General features: G+C 45.6%; 1 protein-coding gene and 1 long non-coding RNA gene across 5 annotated transcripts in view; one reads left to right on the forward strand and one right to left on the reverse strand.

Annotated features, from left to right (window-relative positions):
- Positions 1–16317, forward strand: part of LOC310659591 — a 152965-nt gene that overhangs the window by 7142 nt on the left and 129506 nt on the right. The gene's annotated exons all lie outside the window — the stretch shown is intronic.
- The window catches only part of SETBP1 (SET binding protein 1), a 262041-nt gene that overhangs the window by 5667 nt on the left and 240057 nt on the right, over positions 1–16317 (reverse strand). For all 4 annotated transcript variants that reach the window (XR_014502776.1, XR_014502777.1, XM_083402621.1 and 1 more), the window contains one exon: positions 3397–3570. Coding sequence is in view for 2 of the 4 variants with exons in the window: in XM_083402621.1 (XP_083258747.1) it covers positions 3397–3570 (174 nt within the window). In the remaining 2 variants the exon portion in view is untranslated. The remainder of the gene's footprint in view (positions 1–3396; positions 3571–16317) is intronic.

Below are 16317 nucleotides of genomic sequence, written 5' to 3' on the forward strand. Positions count from 1 at the left end.
GCCCTTAGATCTAAAGATGAAGGGCATACATACAAACAAACAAATAAAATAAAATAATAAAATGACAATGACAATAATTCAGTCCTTCTTTGGGGGGGGGGGGCACTGTTAGAATTCCTGCTCCATGATTGCAGTCATGGGATTGTTGTCTTTTACATGACGGTGTATGTTTTGACTCCACAGAGTGGGAAGTGACGGAGACAGGATGTTTGTGTTACTGTGTTCTGTGAAGTGGGACTATTGTCTTTTGTTCTTTTCTCTTTACTGTCTGATGCTAGAGAGAGAGGGAGCCATGTTGCAGTGCTCCGAGTGTGTTTCTATGTAAATAAAGTAGATTAGCCAAAATGCTGAGTTGCTGAGGTCTGTCACGCAAGGTGCACAAACTCTGCGGATCCCTAAGTGTGCTGATGTCTGCTGGCATCGGTCGCTGTGATGTTCGGGCAGAAGAAAGCTTATGAAGCTCACGAACGATTGACTAGGAGGGAGAGAACATGCCAGTTGGGCATGTGTCTCTATCAGGGTCCTACTCAAGTGTAGGCTCAGCTCCTGACAGACACAGGGGTAAGCGTACCTGTCAGAGCTGGCTCCTGGTCCCAGCTCACCAAGGACCAACGCTAGCCGGTAGTAAAGTATCAAAGTCTTTATTGAAGAATAGTTTCCATTTCCAAGCCTCAGCGTCCCAGCTCTACGTCTGGAGTCTAGACCGGCGAAGCTCCGTCTGAGTCTCCGCCCCCTGTGCACCAGTTTAAGACTCTAATCTTACTCCACCTCTTCCTTCTCTCTCTCTTCCTCTGGGTCCTACTACCCCCCGGGGTCTCCTCCCTCCTGGACTCTTCTGACGCAGACGTTGACCCCTCTGACTCCTCCCCCTCTCTTCGGCGGGCTTTAGGACCTGGCTCCCTACCCGGGCTGCCCACCTTGCCGCCCTCCTGTACATTTGAACTTGGCGCGCGCGCGCGTTTAACTTTCCTGATGACCGTTTCCTCGCTCCCTGACGAGGGTGTGGTCACTCCTGCCTCACGTTCTCCCGCTGCCCGCGCGCCACCTGATCCCGATGCCTGGGACTCCTCCCCCCTACTGCACTCTGGGGGGGACGCTGGTCCGGATTTCCAGCTGCTACTCTCTGAGTCCCCTCTGGCCCCTTCTTCCCGAGGTGTCCCCCTGGGCACTCCCCTAGCCCTGACTATGGGGGCCCCTTTCTGTGAATCCTCCGAGTCACTGGAGAGACTCAGAGACCTCGGACTGCTGTCATCGCTGACACTTCCTTCGGACTCCTCCCCCTCGCTCTCCATTTCCTCCCTCTCCTGTGACTCTGCTCCTGAACCCCTGACAGTACCCCTAAACATTTTGTGAATCTTTGTACTTTTGTCCATTTACTGTGTTTATTTTTCCCACTTTGAACTATAAAATGGTGATTTTCTTGAGTCAAAATGAGAGTACCCCTAAGCATTTTTTAAAAGAAAAAAAGCACTGACAATAATGCATACAGTGGTACCTCGGGTTAAGTACTTAATTCGTTCCAGAGGCCCGTTCTTAACCTGAAAGTGTTCTTAACCTTAAGCACCACTTTAGCTAATGGGGCCTCCTGTTGCCGCTGCGCTGCCAGAGCCCAATTTCTGTTCTTATCCTAAAGCAAAGTTGTTAGCCTGAAGCACTATTTCTGGCTTAGTGGAGTGTGTAACCTGAAGCATATGTAACCTGAAGCATATGTAACCCGAGGTACCACTGTACTTTGTCGTTTAATGAAACACAATCTCACTTTGTCCTAAGGACAAGGTAACGTGCGCTATGGGAAGGTACAGGTTCAGCAGAGCTGTGCAAGTCCTGAGGTGGTTGTGCAGATGCGTGAATCTTTGTCTGATGCACTGCAGGCTGCAGCAATGTGTGTGTGTGTGTGTGGTGTGTGTGTGTGAAATGCATCTGCATGAAAGGTTGCAGAAGAAGACTCTCTGTTCAATAGGTGGCCTCAAGCCATCCATTTGGTTTGAATCACAAGAGTATTTTTATTTCCTCCCAAAGCATTCTCAATCAGTTACAGGATATCCTCAACACCATCTCCTATCTCATTAACGCAGCTGCAGTTTTCAATGAATGATCAACATCTGGGTGACAGACAGACCGACCAACCGTCTAATTGGACGCCAGCTACACTGCAAAGTGCACCCATTATCTGAATCTGAATGAAACTATTGAACAAGCTTTCTGCTTCTTGGAAGATTCACTGGCCATGTATTAGCTCCCCAGACTGCAATTCTATACACACATACCTGGGAGCAGAATCACAAGAGTTGGAACGGACTTTCAGGGCCATCTAGTACAACCCCTTGCAATGCAAGAATCTCAGCTATAGCATCCAGGACAGATGGCCACCCAACCTCTGCTTAAAAACCTCCAAGGAAGAAGAGCCCACAACCTCCAGAGGGAGTCTGTTCCATTGTCGAACAGAAAGTTATTCCTGATGTTGAGTCAGAATTTCCTTTCTTGTAACTTGAAGCCGTTGGTTGAATCCTGACAAGACAGAAGTACTGTTTTTGGGGCAGCTGTTTACCAGCTCCATCTGGTATGCAAGCTGAGACCTATCTGCCCACAGACTGTCTCGCCAGAGTGGTGCATGCTCTGGTTATCTCCCGCTTGGACTGCTGCAATGCGCTCTATGTGGAGCCACCTTTGAAGGTGACCCGGAAACTGCAATTAATTCAGAATGCGGCAGCTGGACTGGTGACTGGGAGCGGCCGCCGAGACCACATAACACTGGTCTTGAAAGATCTACATTGGCTCCCAGTATGTTTTCGAGCCCAATTCAAAGTGTTGATGACAACACACCTTTAAAGCCCTAAACTGCCTCGGTCCTGTATACCTGAAGGATCGTCTCCACCCCCATTGTTCTAACCAGACACTGAGGTCCAGCTCTGAGGGCCTTATGGCGGTTCCCTCACTGCGAGAAGCCAAGTTACAGGGAACCAGGCAGAGGGCCTTCTCGGTAGTGGCCCCTGCCTTGTGGAATGCCCTCCCACCAGATGTCAAAGAGAACAACTACCAGACTTTTAGAAGACATCTGAAGGCAGCCCTGTTTAGGGAAGCTTTTAATCTTTAATAGACTATTGTATTTTGATATTCTGTTGGAAGCTGCCCAGAGTGGCTGGGGAAACCCAGCCAGATGGGCAGGGTATAAATTATTATTATTATTATTATTATTAAGAATACAACTAGTCGTGACGGCTGTGCTCTAATTCCAGTGTGCCTCTGAAGGCAACTTTCTGGGAATCCCAATTGGGGAGAGAGAGCCATTTCCTGTTTGCATCTTGTCGACATGGAGTCCTCCAGATGTTTACAAATGCTATAAATGTAATAAAACAGGAATAAATGAAACACCCGAGCTCATTTGAACATAATTACCTGCTTCTGAGGTGGCTGCCGTTGACGGTGGTAAAAGAGATAATACTGGGGTTGAGGATATCACAACACTATCAAGAGATGCTGGTTTTCGACGGGTCATCACAGAAGAAGCAGAACCCTCGTTTTTATTATGAAGCGAAGTCTGGTCTGCTTTTAGATGCGAACCGGCAATTCCTGGAGAGCAAAAACATAAGCAACGCTAATCAATTATTATGCAGGAGAAGAAGAAAAATACAACCTTGGTCTTATCAGAAATATACAATAAATGCCCCGCTGTGTTTCGCAGGAAATCCTGCACCCCAGTATTCCCTGCTTGTAAATGTGCTTCTAATAATACAGTTTTGAGGATTATGATTTATTATTATTATTATTATTATTGGGTTTCAGTCATTTTGCTTCAGGACATAACATAAACATTGATTCCTGGCCAGCACATTATTGCCTTGCAAGTCTATTTTTAAAACAATATGAGGAAAGATGATAATCATGTTGCTATTTAGGGTGTTTCTCCATGTACATCTGTACATGCTGGTATCTATCACACGATCACAAGGACAAGAACAGACAGGAATATCATTATAGTCCAACCAGTTACCCTACAGCAGAACCCTCCAGACTTTGCTAGCCCAATGCATGCTTTCTCGCTACATCAGGGCCATGAAGGTGATGGTTTTGTTGAGTACAACACACTCAAATCTTCATCAGCTATCCTATTTGTGTCTCGCCTTGAGATTGCCCTATTCTATCCTTAGGACAACCCTGCGAAACAAGGCATATTGAGAGAATATGACTGGCCCAGAGTCACCCAGTGTACTTTGTGGCTGAACAGGGATTTGAGCGGAGCCTTCACTGACACACACTTTGATTGAACTACAACACCCTGAAACTTTCACATCCCTGGACTTGGGGCAACGAAAAGTAGAATGATGAAGGGCGAAAGCTTTAAGAATTCAAAAGCAGGTTCCATGGTGATGGTTGGAGTTCAATGTGGATCCTGAATATGAAAAGCTTTTTTATTATTACCACTAGAAGAAGAAATTTGAAGGGTGGATTGTTGTGGGGGTTTTTTGCATTTAGTAAGAAGCTACCTAATTCACACTTCCTGAACCAAAACACAAACTGAAGCATAGCCTTCCTTCAAGATTCACACTTCTCTGAATTTTACGGCAAGGTTCTCCACCCAAGCATTGTGCACAAAAATGTGTTGCATTAGCAAAAGTTACATACAAAAATGCATTGTACTAGGCGAAATGGGTTGCAAAAACATGTAGATCAGCTGAAGCTGTGTACAAAAATATGTTTATGAGGGGGAAATTCCTACTCAAACCATGATGGGTTTTCATGAGGAATTCTAAAAAAGGAGTTTTTTGTTTGTTTTGCATATTGCTGCTGATATGCGGGAAACTGAGATAAACCAAAATTGACAGATTAATCCATCCCTAATATCCCACACCACTACCCGTGTTGGAAGGGAAACCTGGGATTTCCTTATTGCAAATGTACAGATTCTAACAAGGTGGAGCATGGTTTTGCACTGTGAAAGCCTGAGGTGATTTGAGATGAGCCTGCACATATTTCAGATAACAAAGCAGAATGCACAAACCACATGAGATGGTGTCAGACACAGTAGAAATGTGCAGCAAATTAGCAGTCATGCCAATATTTCGAAGATGGAAACAATTTGTGTGTGTGTGTGTGTGTGAGAGAGAGAGAGAGAGAGAGAGAGCTTGTATATTTAGAATACAATGCTAACCACCTCCTGGATTTAACATCTGTTGATAATTAAGCTGAAGATCCTGTATAAAAAGCTCTATGAAAACTAGCAGCTGTAACCTCTTGACCTCCATTGCTAAAAAAAAAAACCCACCCCAACCCAACCCCCAGTTCCCCCCACCCCTAACCCACGTCTCTGTGAAACTGTGCTTCACCCTATCAAGAGGCAGTCATCCATTTTTCAAAGGTAATCCCTCACAAACCACTTATCCTCTCAAAATCTCTACCTGCACACAGTGTTTGCATTAGGGACCCCGTGATTTATGGATCCCTTCTGCTTGGATGTAGGGGCCTACTTCCTGTTGCCGTGGTTACTTGGCTCTTGGTTCAAGGTTAAACTACTCCCAGCTCAAAATCAGTGGCAGGCCCAAGCATCTAACAGCCGGATTTTATTGACTACCCTAGGCTGCTTCAAAGGTCAAAGACCAAAGTGCTGCCTACTCCCTTCAGGGGGAGTCAATACTTTCAATATTTTCATTCGGTTTCCTCCAAAGATGCTCGTGGGCGTACGTGCATGCTTGGTTGCCACCTAGCTGGACCTCGCAAGGTCACACAAATCATTGAGGAACAGCGTTCTCCTGGGGAGCCGTTACCAATCTGACAGATGACTTCAAAAGAACCTATTGCCCACCCTTCGGCTCGACATTAGTTCTCCACAGGACCACTGCCTTTGCATCTTGAGAGTTCACTCTTGTTTCTAATTCACCACAGCCCTGTTTGGAAATGCAAACCCACGCCTTCTCGAATGCTCGGTCCAGATGGCGGCACGTTTAAGAACTTATAAAAGCACTAAATAGATTGAAATGAAGAAACAAAGCTTTGCAAATGTTATGTACTGAGTTGAATAGGAACCAAACTGCAGCAGTCTGATTGGTCCTAGAACAATAGGATCCAAAAGGCAGCAGTCTGATTGGTCCTAGAACAATAGGATTCAAAATGCAGCAGTCTGATTGGTCCTAGAACAATGCAGCAGTATGATTGGTTGGCGGGAACCACCCAATCATGCTCCAGATAGAAGTGAATCCACAACCTGATTGGCTTACAGTAGAATTCCGGAATTAGCCAATCATGTGCAGCCCATTGTGTAAATAATGTATATAAGGCAGATACTTTGAGGGGACTTTCATTCATTCCTCCTCACCACTATGAGCTGAATAAAGAGCATGAAATCACTTTGCGACTCTGAGTATATTTCAGCAAACATGAGCATGCCATCCCGGGGGTGTTGAGGGATACCATGTGTCCTATTTCACAGAGGATGGTCCTCTCTTGGAAGAGTCCAAGTCTGGTTCAAAGATAAAACAGCAATCTGAAGGGAGAGCTGGAGAAGCCTTTAAGATGCCCATCAAGACTGGGCAGCACCTGGAGAGCAGACTGAGCAGGCACACGGATCTTGTCCCCCCTCCCCATGGCAAGATGTATTGTATTTCTATTTAGACTATAATTCTAAACTGGCATGCCAGACCCTCCAAGTGCCCCTATTATTCCAGGGACAGTCCCGGATTTACAGAAGCCATCTGATTTGATCCTGGAATGTCCCATTTTGCCTTAGGATGTCCCTATTTTCATCAGAGAAATGTTGGAGGATATGGAACAGGGTGTTCCAAGGGCCTTTTTTTTGCCTCTCAGGTGGACACCATTGCCATTCTAAGAGAAAGAGTGAGGTGTTCATGGTGAGTTCAGGCACCTCTTTTTCTAGAAAAAGAGCACTGGATGTTCCTATTTTCACTGGAGAATTGTTGGAGGGTATGAATCAAAATTGAAATATTTTATTGTCACTTGTACATCTTGTATACAGTAAGATTACATGAGCACCCCCCACTCAGCTCTCTTAGTCTTAATTCCCCTCGTTTACTGACACACACCCACCAAACCCGAAAGTCAGTTTCCCTGTTGTTACCTTTTCATTCAGCAGCCTAACAGCCCAGGATAGAAGCTGTTCTTTACCCTGTTGGTGCAAATAATCATGCTTCTATATCTTCTGCCCGAGGGCAGGAGATCAAGAAAGTGCCGGCCAGGGTGCAAATCATCCCTGAGAATTTTCCTCACTCTCCTAAGGCAATGTTCTTCCACTATTTCATCCAGCGGATTCACAGGACAGCCCATAATATCTTGTGCAGTATTCACCACCCTCCATAGGCACTTCCTATCAGTTGATGTCAAACCAGTGTACCACACCGTGATGCAGTATGAAAGGACACCTTCTATTGTGGACAGGTAGAAGGAGATCATCAAAACTTTCACAATTCTCTGTGAATGTCCCATTTTGCCTTAGGATGTCCCTATTTAATGTATGGTCTTCTTATTTTGGCAACATGTCTCCTTTTCTCTGGGCACTTAACATTCTCCCTAGCCACTAGAGGTTAGCCTGAAGTTAAAGGGTTCATGACTCAGTGCTTTGGGTGCAGAAGGTTGCAGGTTCAATCCTGGACATTTCCACCTAATAGCTGTTGATGGGAAACAGTCTGGAAATCTACTAGATTTCTAAGATCTAAGAGTAGACTATATTGGGCCAAACTGGCAAACAGTTTTCTATGGCTGTTTTCCACAAAAAACCCAAAAGATACTCGAGAACTTGTCAATAACTGTAATGCAGGCGTCCAATTGAACCAATTGTGATTCTCTACTGAGGTGGACTCTTGCAAGATCATGAAATGATAAGAGGAAACATCAGCCCAACACTTTTCTGATGCTAAGCAGGTCTGAGTCTGGTCAGTGCTTGGATGGGGACCACATGTCCGATTCCTTGATGGAAGTAAGGTGGGCTATAATTGCAAGAAAATAGAAAAATAAATAAAAGTAGGGCAAAAAGCTCAGGCTCACATCATAAAGACTAGCTATTCCATACCTGTTCGGAGACCCTGAATGTGCGCTCTTTTCATTGCAAATTTAAAACACATTGATGGACCACAGGGGGTCTGGCAAAAAGGAAAGAAAGAAAAAGAACGTAGGCCTTTGAAGACTGACTGCAGCCCACCCCCGTTGCAGCGAAACCTTGTGCAAGAGGTGGCCAAGTTAACTGAAAGTAATATCCGGGCCAAAAGGCAGGCTGTCGACAAGTTCTGAACAAGTGAACTCAGGGCGAAGACAGACATGGCATGTAAAGTGCAGTGGTAGTAGTTTTCTGCCCAGAGAACAGACACTCTGGAAAGCAGAGATCGCGAGTGAAAACTGCTGCCCGCAACACACCGTAGAAGGCGCATGCCTGTTTTTGCCTGCAGAGAGGGAGAGCTCGGCTGGGTGAGAGAACCCTGAGAGAGAGCGTCAAAAGTCCAAATTGTCAGTTGGAGAAAGGCCAGCTGGAAACCAGAGGAGGCTCTGCTTGGCAGCTGTGGGTTGCAAATGGGTTGTGGGCAACAGAAAGGGTGAATTCAGGTTACCGTATTTTTCGCTCCGTAAGACTCACTAAAAAGTAAGGGGAAATGTGAGTGCATCTTATAGAGCGAATGGCGCTGTGCGGAGAGGGAGAGCTGCATAGCCCCGCGCCCCTTCAGCGAAGCGGGAGGAGGAACGGAGCCCCTTCTGTTCCCCCTCCCGCTTCACTGAAGGGGCGCTGCGCAGCTCTCCCGCTTCACAGCGACGCACCTGTCCTGTGAAGCCAGAGGAGGAACAGAAGGGGCTGCTTCTGTTCCTCCTCCCGCTTGGCTGAAGGGGTGCTGCGCAGAGAGGGAGAACTGCGCAGCGCCCCTTCAACGAAGCACCTCTCCTGGCTTTCTATCTTAGCCGTGTGCAGCCCTGAAGGGGCAGGGGGAGCCTTCATCCCGCTGCCCTGAAGAGGCTTGGCGCGGCTATCCCAGAAGCCAGAACAGCCATAGACTATCCCAGAAGTGAGATCCCTCTTGCTGTTCTGGCTTCTGGGATTCAGAATATTTTTTTTCTAGTTATCCTCCTCCCGAAACTAGGTGTGCCTTATGGTCTGGTGCGTCCTATGGACTTGGGGGTGGGAGGGAAATACAGACTGTCATTCTGATGTCAACAGCATGTGGAGGCTGCAAAAAAATAAAGAAAAGTGCATGCATGAGGTCATCTGGTTTCACAATAAAACTACCTGTTTGGAAGCACTCTGAGAAAAGTCCCTGCCTACACGCATACCATAGGGGGGAGAGACTAGGCCATGGGCTGGCTGGGGCTGATGGGAAACTCAGAGACACAATCTGGAGGGCAGCAGGTTTGGGAAGGGCATTCTGGTCCATAGCTTCTGCCAGAATCCAGCAGCTATAAAGGGGCTATCTGAGGGGAAGGCTGCCAGCTGAGCCCAGCACCCAAGAGGTGCCTGGGGAAAAACTTCCTAATGGGAAAAGCTGCTTTGCAGTGGTCCAGAGATTCTCTCTCTCTCTCTCTCTCTCTCTCTCTCTCTCTCTCTCTCTCTCTTTCCATGCTTACTTACAAAAAAGGGGAACAATACTGAAAAGGGGGTACAACTTAAAAGGGGAGGGAAAAGGAAAGAAAATGAAATCTACACAATCTGTTAATTAGATAAAAAATATGACAAAAATTTGTGATTACAATTTCATGTTACAATAAAAGTAAAAAAAAAAATCTCATTATCTTTTATACCCGACTTCCCATTTATTCCTTAATTCTTTTTACATAAATTTGCTGCCATATCAAAATACTATTTTTAATGTTAATATTTTCATAATTTAGAAATGTTGATATAAGCAATTAATAAAAACTGCTGGGATCACTCAAAAGCTGCTACAGATTTTAACATGGTACAATTTTGTTTAAGATATGCGCCGAAGGCCTCCCATTTTGATACAAATTCAATTCTCGGTTTATTTTTTTCAGATAGACTATCTAATTCAGCATATTCAGTCAATTTTTGTATCCACTCTTGTCTAGAAGGAATTATGGGCTCTCAACTGCTGGACATGTTTAAGCAGAGGTGAGGCAGTCAGCTATCTATCAGGGATGGTTCTGTAAATGCATCCTTCGTTGTAGATCCTACACTGGGAAGTGGGGCTGCACTAAATGACCTTCAGCTCTAAAATTCTGTGATCAACTGGTGCCTGAGACACTCACAGCCCAAAAAGCATGTGTCAGGGAACTGCCATCGGAGCAGGAGGAGGTGAGAGGGCTCCCGGATGATGGTGGAGAGGGTCCCAGTAGGAGGAGGGATAGCCCATACGCGGGGGAAGGAAATGAGCGTAACACCAGTGGAGAAGGGGAGGAGATAGAGGAAGCGGAGAGGTGGCTCCAGGACTCTTCGCAGGAGACCAGCGGAGAGGGGACAAGTGCTCCTTTGCCCACACCCACCTTGCGCAGAAAGCTTTTGCGCAGGCAACGGGGGAGGAGACTGGGCGTCAAACAGCTTTTATGTTGGAAGCGGTTTAAGAAACGCCCACTGACGGATTCTGCCAGAGACTGAGGCAGCCACGGAATAGAGGGCTGTCTAGTCAGAAAGGGTTCAACCATGCAACCTAGCCAGGAGTAAAGGCTACTTACGCACAAGCAATCCCTAGAACCATTACAGCATGCATACACTAAGCAGGGGGCTTCACTCTGACTGTGTCAAGTAGGACAAGTGTGGTTCTCCCCCATCTGTGAATTTGGTGACTGCACAGAGAGATACCTATAACTGGCAGGAAAGTCAATCAATGGTTTGAATCAACTGTTTGCGCATGTGTGTGTACAGAGGGGAAATTTTAAAGGCCCCTAGAAGCTGTTGGATTACAGAGCCTATCGACTCGGGTGATTTACACATTTTTATGCTTCCGTTAGGATATGTGGTTAGGTAATAATGCCAAGGGTTTTGGATTTAGGAACATCTATCACATCTAAGTCGTTTGTGGCCTGACTTCTCAGCCCCCACTCCAACCCCAAAATAAATAAAACTAACTCCTGTTTGGGAAAATATCCAGCAGTGTTTATTGTTCTGCTTGAAATATGCACAGGAAAGGATGGTGGATGACTACTGAGGGAAAGTCCAAAAAAGAGAAACTTACCATATGGGCCCGAATAATAGCTGCACTCCCCCCCCCCCCGAATTCCAAAAGTGAAAAGTTAAAGTGTGGCTTATATTCATGGCCTCCCCCAAGCCACCGGAAAGAAGGGAGAAGGAGAGAAGGCTGCCGGCAAAGTGGCATGGCTCCCCCCCCCCCCCAGAAGCAGCCTGGGAGCGCAAGGGAATGGTACCCGTAGGATTTTCTTCTACATTTGCCATTTGCGGGTGTGTGCGAAATTTTAAGGGAGTGGCTTATATTCGGGTATTGTCTTTTCTTTCTCTCTCCCCTCCCCCCCCCCGAATTTTAAAGGTGCGTCTTATTTGCGTGTGCGGCTTATATTCGGGCCAATACGGTAATTCACCAACTGATGAACTGCTATAGGGTACGACCTGAAAAAAATGTACTAAAACCCACAACAGCTTTGCGACATCAGTAGGATGTGGATCAAACTTTCTCTCTCTCTCTCTCTCTCTCTCTCTCTGTGTGTGTGTGATTATATGTGATATATATGTGATTTCAATAGTGGTTCCTCAGGTTACAGATGCTTCAGGTTACAAATGCTTCAGGTCACAGACTCCGCTAACCCAGAAATAGTACCTTAGGTTAAGAACTTTGCTTCAGGATGAGAACAGAAATCGTGCTGCGGCAGTGCAGTGGCAGCAGGAGGCCTCATTAGCTAAAGTGGTGCTTTGGGTTAAGAACAGTTTCGGGTTAAGAACGGACCTCTGGAACGAGGTTCTTAACCCGAGGTACCACTGTATTTGGTTTGACTCTGACCACCATTCCCTTATATTTTTGCAATCTCCTCCTTTCTGGTCTTCCACTTCTCAACTTGGTTCCCTCATGTCTATTCAGCACTGTGTTTCCAAAATGCTTCACCTCTCTGGTCACTCTGATTATGCAACATCCTTCCCTACTACAGCTTCCTTTCTGCTTCTTAGTTCAGGCCAAGCTCTTTGTCCTTTCCTTCAAATCCCTCTGTGGCCTTTTGCCCCATAAATTATTTGCTCTCAGGCCCCTATGTGCACCTGCCCATGTTGTCCAAGCTCCTCCATCATTTGATGGTCTCCTGCTCCACTCCGAGACCCCACTCTTCCTCTCTTTCACTTTGGATTGTCTCTAGGAAACCCTGCAAGATGCCACCTAATCCAATTCCTTCATTTCCCTCCACGAAACCCACAAAACTTTGAGGGGCGATGGTTTGTTCTGTTTTGATGGTGTTATGTATTTACATTTATGTTTTACACATGGTGCCATAAATCACTTGGAGACCTTTGGACAACAAACAACAACAACAACAACAGGTCTTTGGCGCACACACACAAACACCAGTTCCCATGTCCTACTGAAAGAGTGAGGAACCTGCAGCATGTCAATCAAATTAGGATTGTCAAGGCAGCCATTTTGCCGCATGATCAGTTGAAACCTTCCCTCACGAGGAAGGGGCTCCACCCCTTGATCACTTTGCTTGTCCTCTGACTGAACCTTTTCCAGCTCTTCAATATTCTTTTTCAGGCGAGGCGACCATAACTGTACACAAGTACTCCAAGTGTGGTCACACCATCACGAAATTAAAAGACGCCCGCTTCTTGGGAGAAAAGCAAGGACAAACCTAAACAGCATCTCAAAAAGCAGAGACATCACCTTGCCAACAAAGGTCCGTAATCATTAAAGCTGTGGTTTTCCTAGTAGTGATGTATGGAAGTGAGAGCTGGACCATAAAGAAGGCTGATCACCGAAGAATTGATGCTTTTGAATTATGGTGCTGGAGGAAACTCTTGAGAGTCCCAAGGACTGCAAGAAGATCAAACCTATCCATTCTGAAGGAAATCAGCCCTGAGTGCTCACTGGAAGGACAGATCCTGAAGCTGAGGCTCCAATACTTTGGCCACCTCATGAGAAGAGAAGACTCCCTGGAAAAGACCCTGATGTTGGGAAAGATGGAGGGCACAAGGAGAAGGGGACGACAGATGGTTGGACAGTGTTCTTGAAGCTACCAACAAGAAAGAAGATTCCACCTAAACATTAGGAAGAACTTCCTGACAGTAAGAGCTGTTCGACAGTGGAATTTGCTGCCAAGGAGTGCGGTGGAGTCTCCTTCTTTGGAGGTCTTTAAGCAGAGGCTTGACAACCATATGTCAGGAGTGCTCTGATGGTGTTTCCTGCTTGGCAGGGGGTTGGACTCGATGGCCCTTGTGGTCTCTTCCAACTCTATGATTCTATGATTCTATTCTATGATTCTATGAGTTTGATCAAGCTGCAGGAGGCAGTGGAAGACAGGAGTGCCTGGCATGCTCTGGTCCATGGGGTCACAAAGAATCGGACACGACTAAACAACAACAAATTATGTTACCAACAGTTTTATTTTCAGTTCCTTTACTAACAATCACTGGAATGGTATTCACCTTTTTCACAGCTGCTGCACACTGGGTCAACATCTTCATCAAGCTACCGGCTATGACCCCAAGGTCTCATGTATAACGAAGGGCCTTTTGCCAATGTCCCAATGCTTTCGTATCTCCCATGATCTACCTAGGGCAGTGGGGGACAGCGATGGCAATGTAAAGTACAGTGGTACCTTGGTTCGCAAACTTAATCCGTTCCTGAAGTCAGTTCCAAAACCAAAGTGTTCCAAAACCAAGGCGTGCTTTCCCATAGAAAGTAATGCAAAATGGATTAATCCATTCCAGACTTTTAAAAACAACCCCTAAAACAGCAATTTAACATGGATTTTACTATCTAATAAGACCATTGATCCATAAAATGAAAGCAATAAACAATGTACTGCAGTCACACATTCAATCAATCAATCAGTAGCTGAACTGGGTTCCATGCAGTCACAAAAACAAAAAAAGAGCCGCAAAAATAAAAATGCAAAATAAATGGCAAAAACCGTCAGACCTCACCGTAAGTGTGGCACTCAAATCGGAAGCGTAACACTCAAAACATAGCATGCTCAGCTTCCGAAAAAAGTTTGCAAACTGGAACACTTACTTCTGGGTTTTCAGTGTTTGGGTTCCAAGTTATTTGAGTACCAAGTCGTTTGAGAACCAAGGTACCACTGTACCAGAATGAACTGAACATTCGGCACAGAAGTCTAACGGTACAGCCCCATGCATGTTTACTTGGGAAACAAGCTCCATATAATTAGGTTTACTTCCAGCTGCATAGGATTGTGGCCTGTAAAAGAAGTCAAAGAGTGGCATATAAGGCTTTCCAGAGCAGAAGATTTTTGCAGGAGATAAGCCCCCCAGGGTTTTGCTTCCTCCAAACTCTACAGGTCTGTTAATTTTATAAACTGATGCATACAGCTCACCTCCAATGCAAAACTCCTTTGCGGTCTTTTGCTTTTTAATTTAGTTAGGTGCGGCATTTGCAACATAATGCACCCTGAAACATTGGCTGGGTCAGATTATTTGCATTTTTATTACTATGTTGAATAAAGATTCAGAAGAAATATGATATCCAAGAAATCTCTCTCTCTCTCTCTCTCTCTCTCTCTCTCTCAAAAAAGAAAGGTATAAGAAAATGGAAGATCTTAAGTGGATCGTTGAGAGCAATGCCTGGCTTCATGGCCCGAATGAGAGAATGGAATTACTGTATAATAAATGCAGCAAAGAGAGGTAATTGTTCTTTCTTAAAGAAATGCTCGCTATCACTTTCAGAAATAACCAAACTTTGAAAATACAGAGAGCACATTCCTTTTGTGCTTAATGCAGGTATAGTAACAGTTTCTATTCCATAGTACACATGCTCGTAGGAGCTAGCAGGAGCTGAGATCTCTCTGAAATATCTTTCCTTATTCCCCAATACATATACAGTGGTACCTCAGCTTACATACGCTGACCTTTAAAGCTCTAAACGGCCTTGGCCCAGTATACCTGGAGGAGCGTCTCCACCTCCATCGTTCTGCTCGGATGCTGAGGTCCAGCTCCGAGGGCCTCCTGGCATTTCCCTCGCTGCGAGAAGTGAAGTTACAGGGAACCAGGCAAAGAGCCTTCTCGGTAGTGGCACCCATCCTGTGGAACGCCCTCCCATCAAATGTCAAGGAAATAAACAACTACAGTTGTATCTCGGGTTACAGATGCTTCAGGTTACATACACTTCAGGTTACAGACTCCGCTAACCCAGAAATAGTGCTTCAGGTTAAGAACTTTGCTTCAGGATGAGAACAGAAATTGTGCTCTGGCAGCACGGCGGCAGTGGGAGGCCCCATTAGCTAAAGTGGTGCTTCAGGTTAAGAGCAGTTTCAGGTTAAGTACAGACCTCCGGAACGAATTAAGTACTTAACCTAAGGTACCACTGTACTGTATTTCTCCATGTATAAGAGGATTTGATTTGATTTTTGCTATTTTTTTTTTTGTCAAAAATTGGAGGTCATCTTATACATGGATGGTGAATGCTCTGGCTCTTAAAATATGGCAACCCTAACTTTGCGCGACCTCCCCGCAAAAAGCTCAGAGTTGTTCTGTTTGATGCTTATTGATTTCTTAATTCTGGGTTCGAAAAAATAGGGGTTGTCTTATACATGGGGTGGGCGTCTTATACACAGAAAAATACGGTGATGTTGGATTTTTGTTTTTTTAAAAAAGAATAATGTAGAGACAGGGCAATGGGTCCACTGACAGTTGTTTGACAGGTGGAAAGGATAACGGCATGGTATGCAAATTATGTTAATCACATGACAATTAGTAGTGGCTCACACGCTCATATTGTCTCCTTTACGGATGTAAACATCCGTTATCCCTGCTCTAAATTCTGCAGAGAGAGAAAGAGGAGGAGAAGGGTTGTGTGTGTGTGTGTGTGTGTGTGTGTGTCTGTGCTGGAGCCATCATTACCTAGATCTCGTGATCTTTATCTCTGCTAGCACACCCAGAAGAGCTAATGCCACAATGATAGCTTTGAGAAGCCTCTCAGGAATCGGATGAAGGGAAGTGATAGTGATGAACTCCCGAGCTAATAAACACCAAGCGGTTATTCCTGCCGGATGATCAATTCCTGGATGTCCTGAGGCTCGTCTGATAGAGTCGATTCGCTCGCCTCACTAATAAAGCTGAGGCCCAATATCAGATTAGAACGGCGGCAAGCTTCTTAAAGGAGCAGCGTAGGAGCCAGTGTGCCGGAACGCAAATGCTCAGAGACACAACGCACAAATCTGCGGCCTCCTCCTCTTCCTGCCGCGCAAGGAAGCTTCAAATTG

This window comes from Podarcis tiliguerta (assembly GCF_965153285.1).
Source record: "Podarcis tiliguerta genome assembly, chromosome: 11".
NCBI classification, from domain to species: Eukaryota; Metazoa; Chordata; class Lepidosauria; order Squamata; family Lacertidae; genus Podarcis; species Podarcis tiliguerta.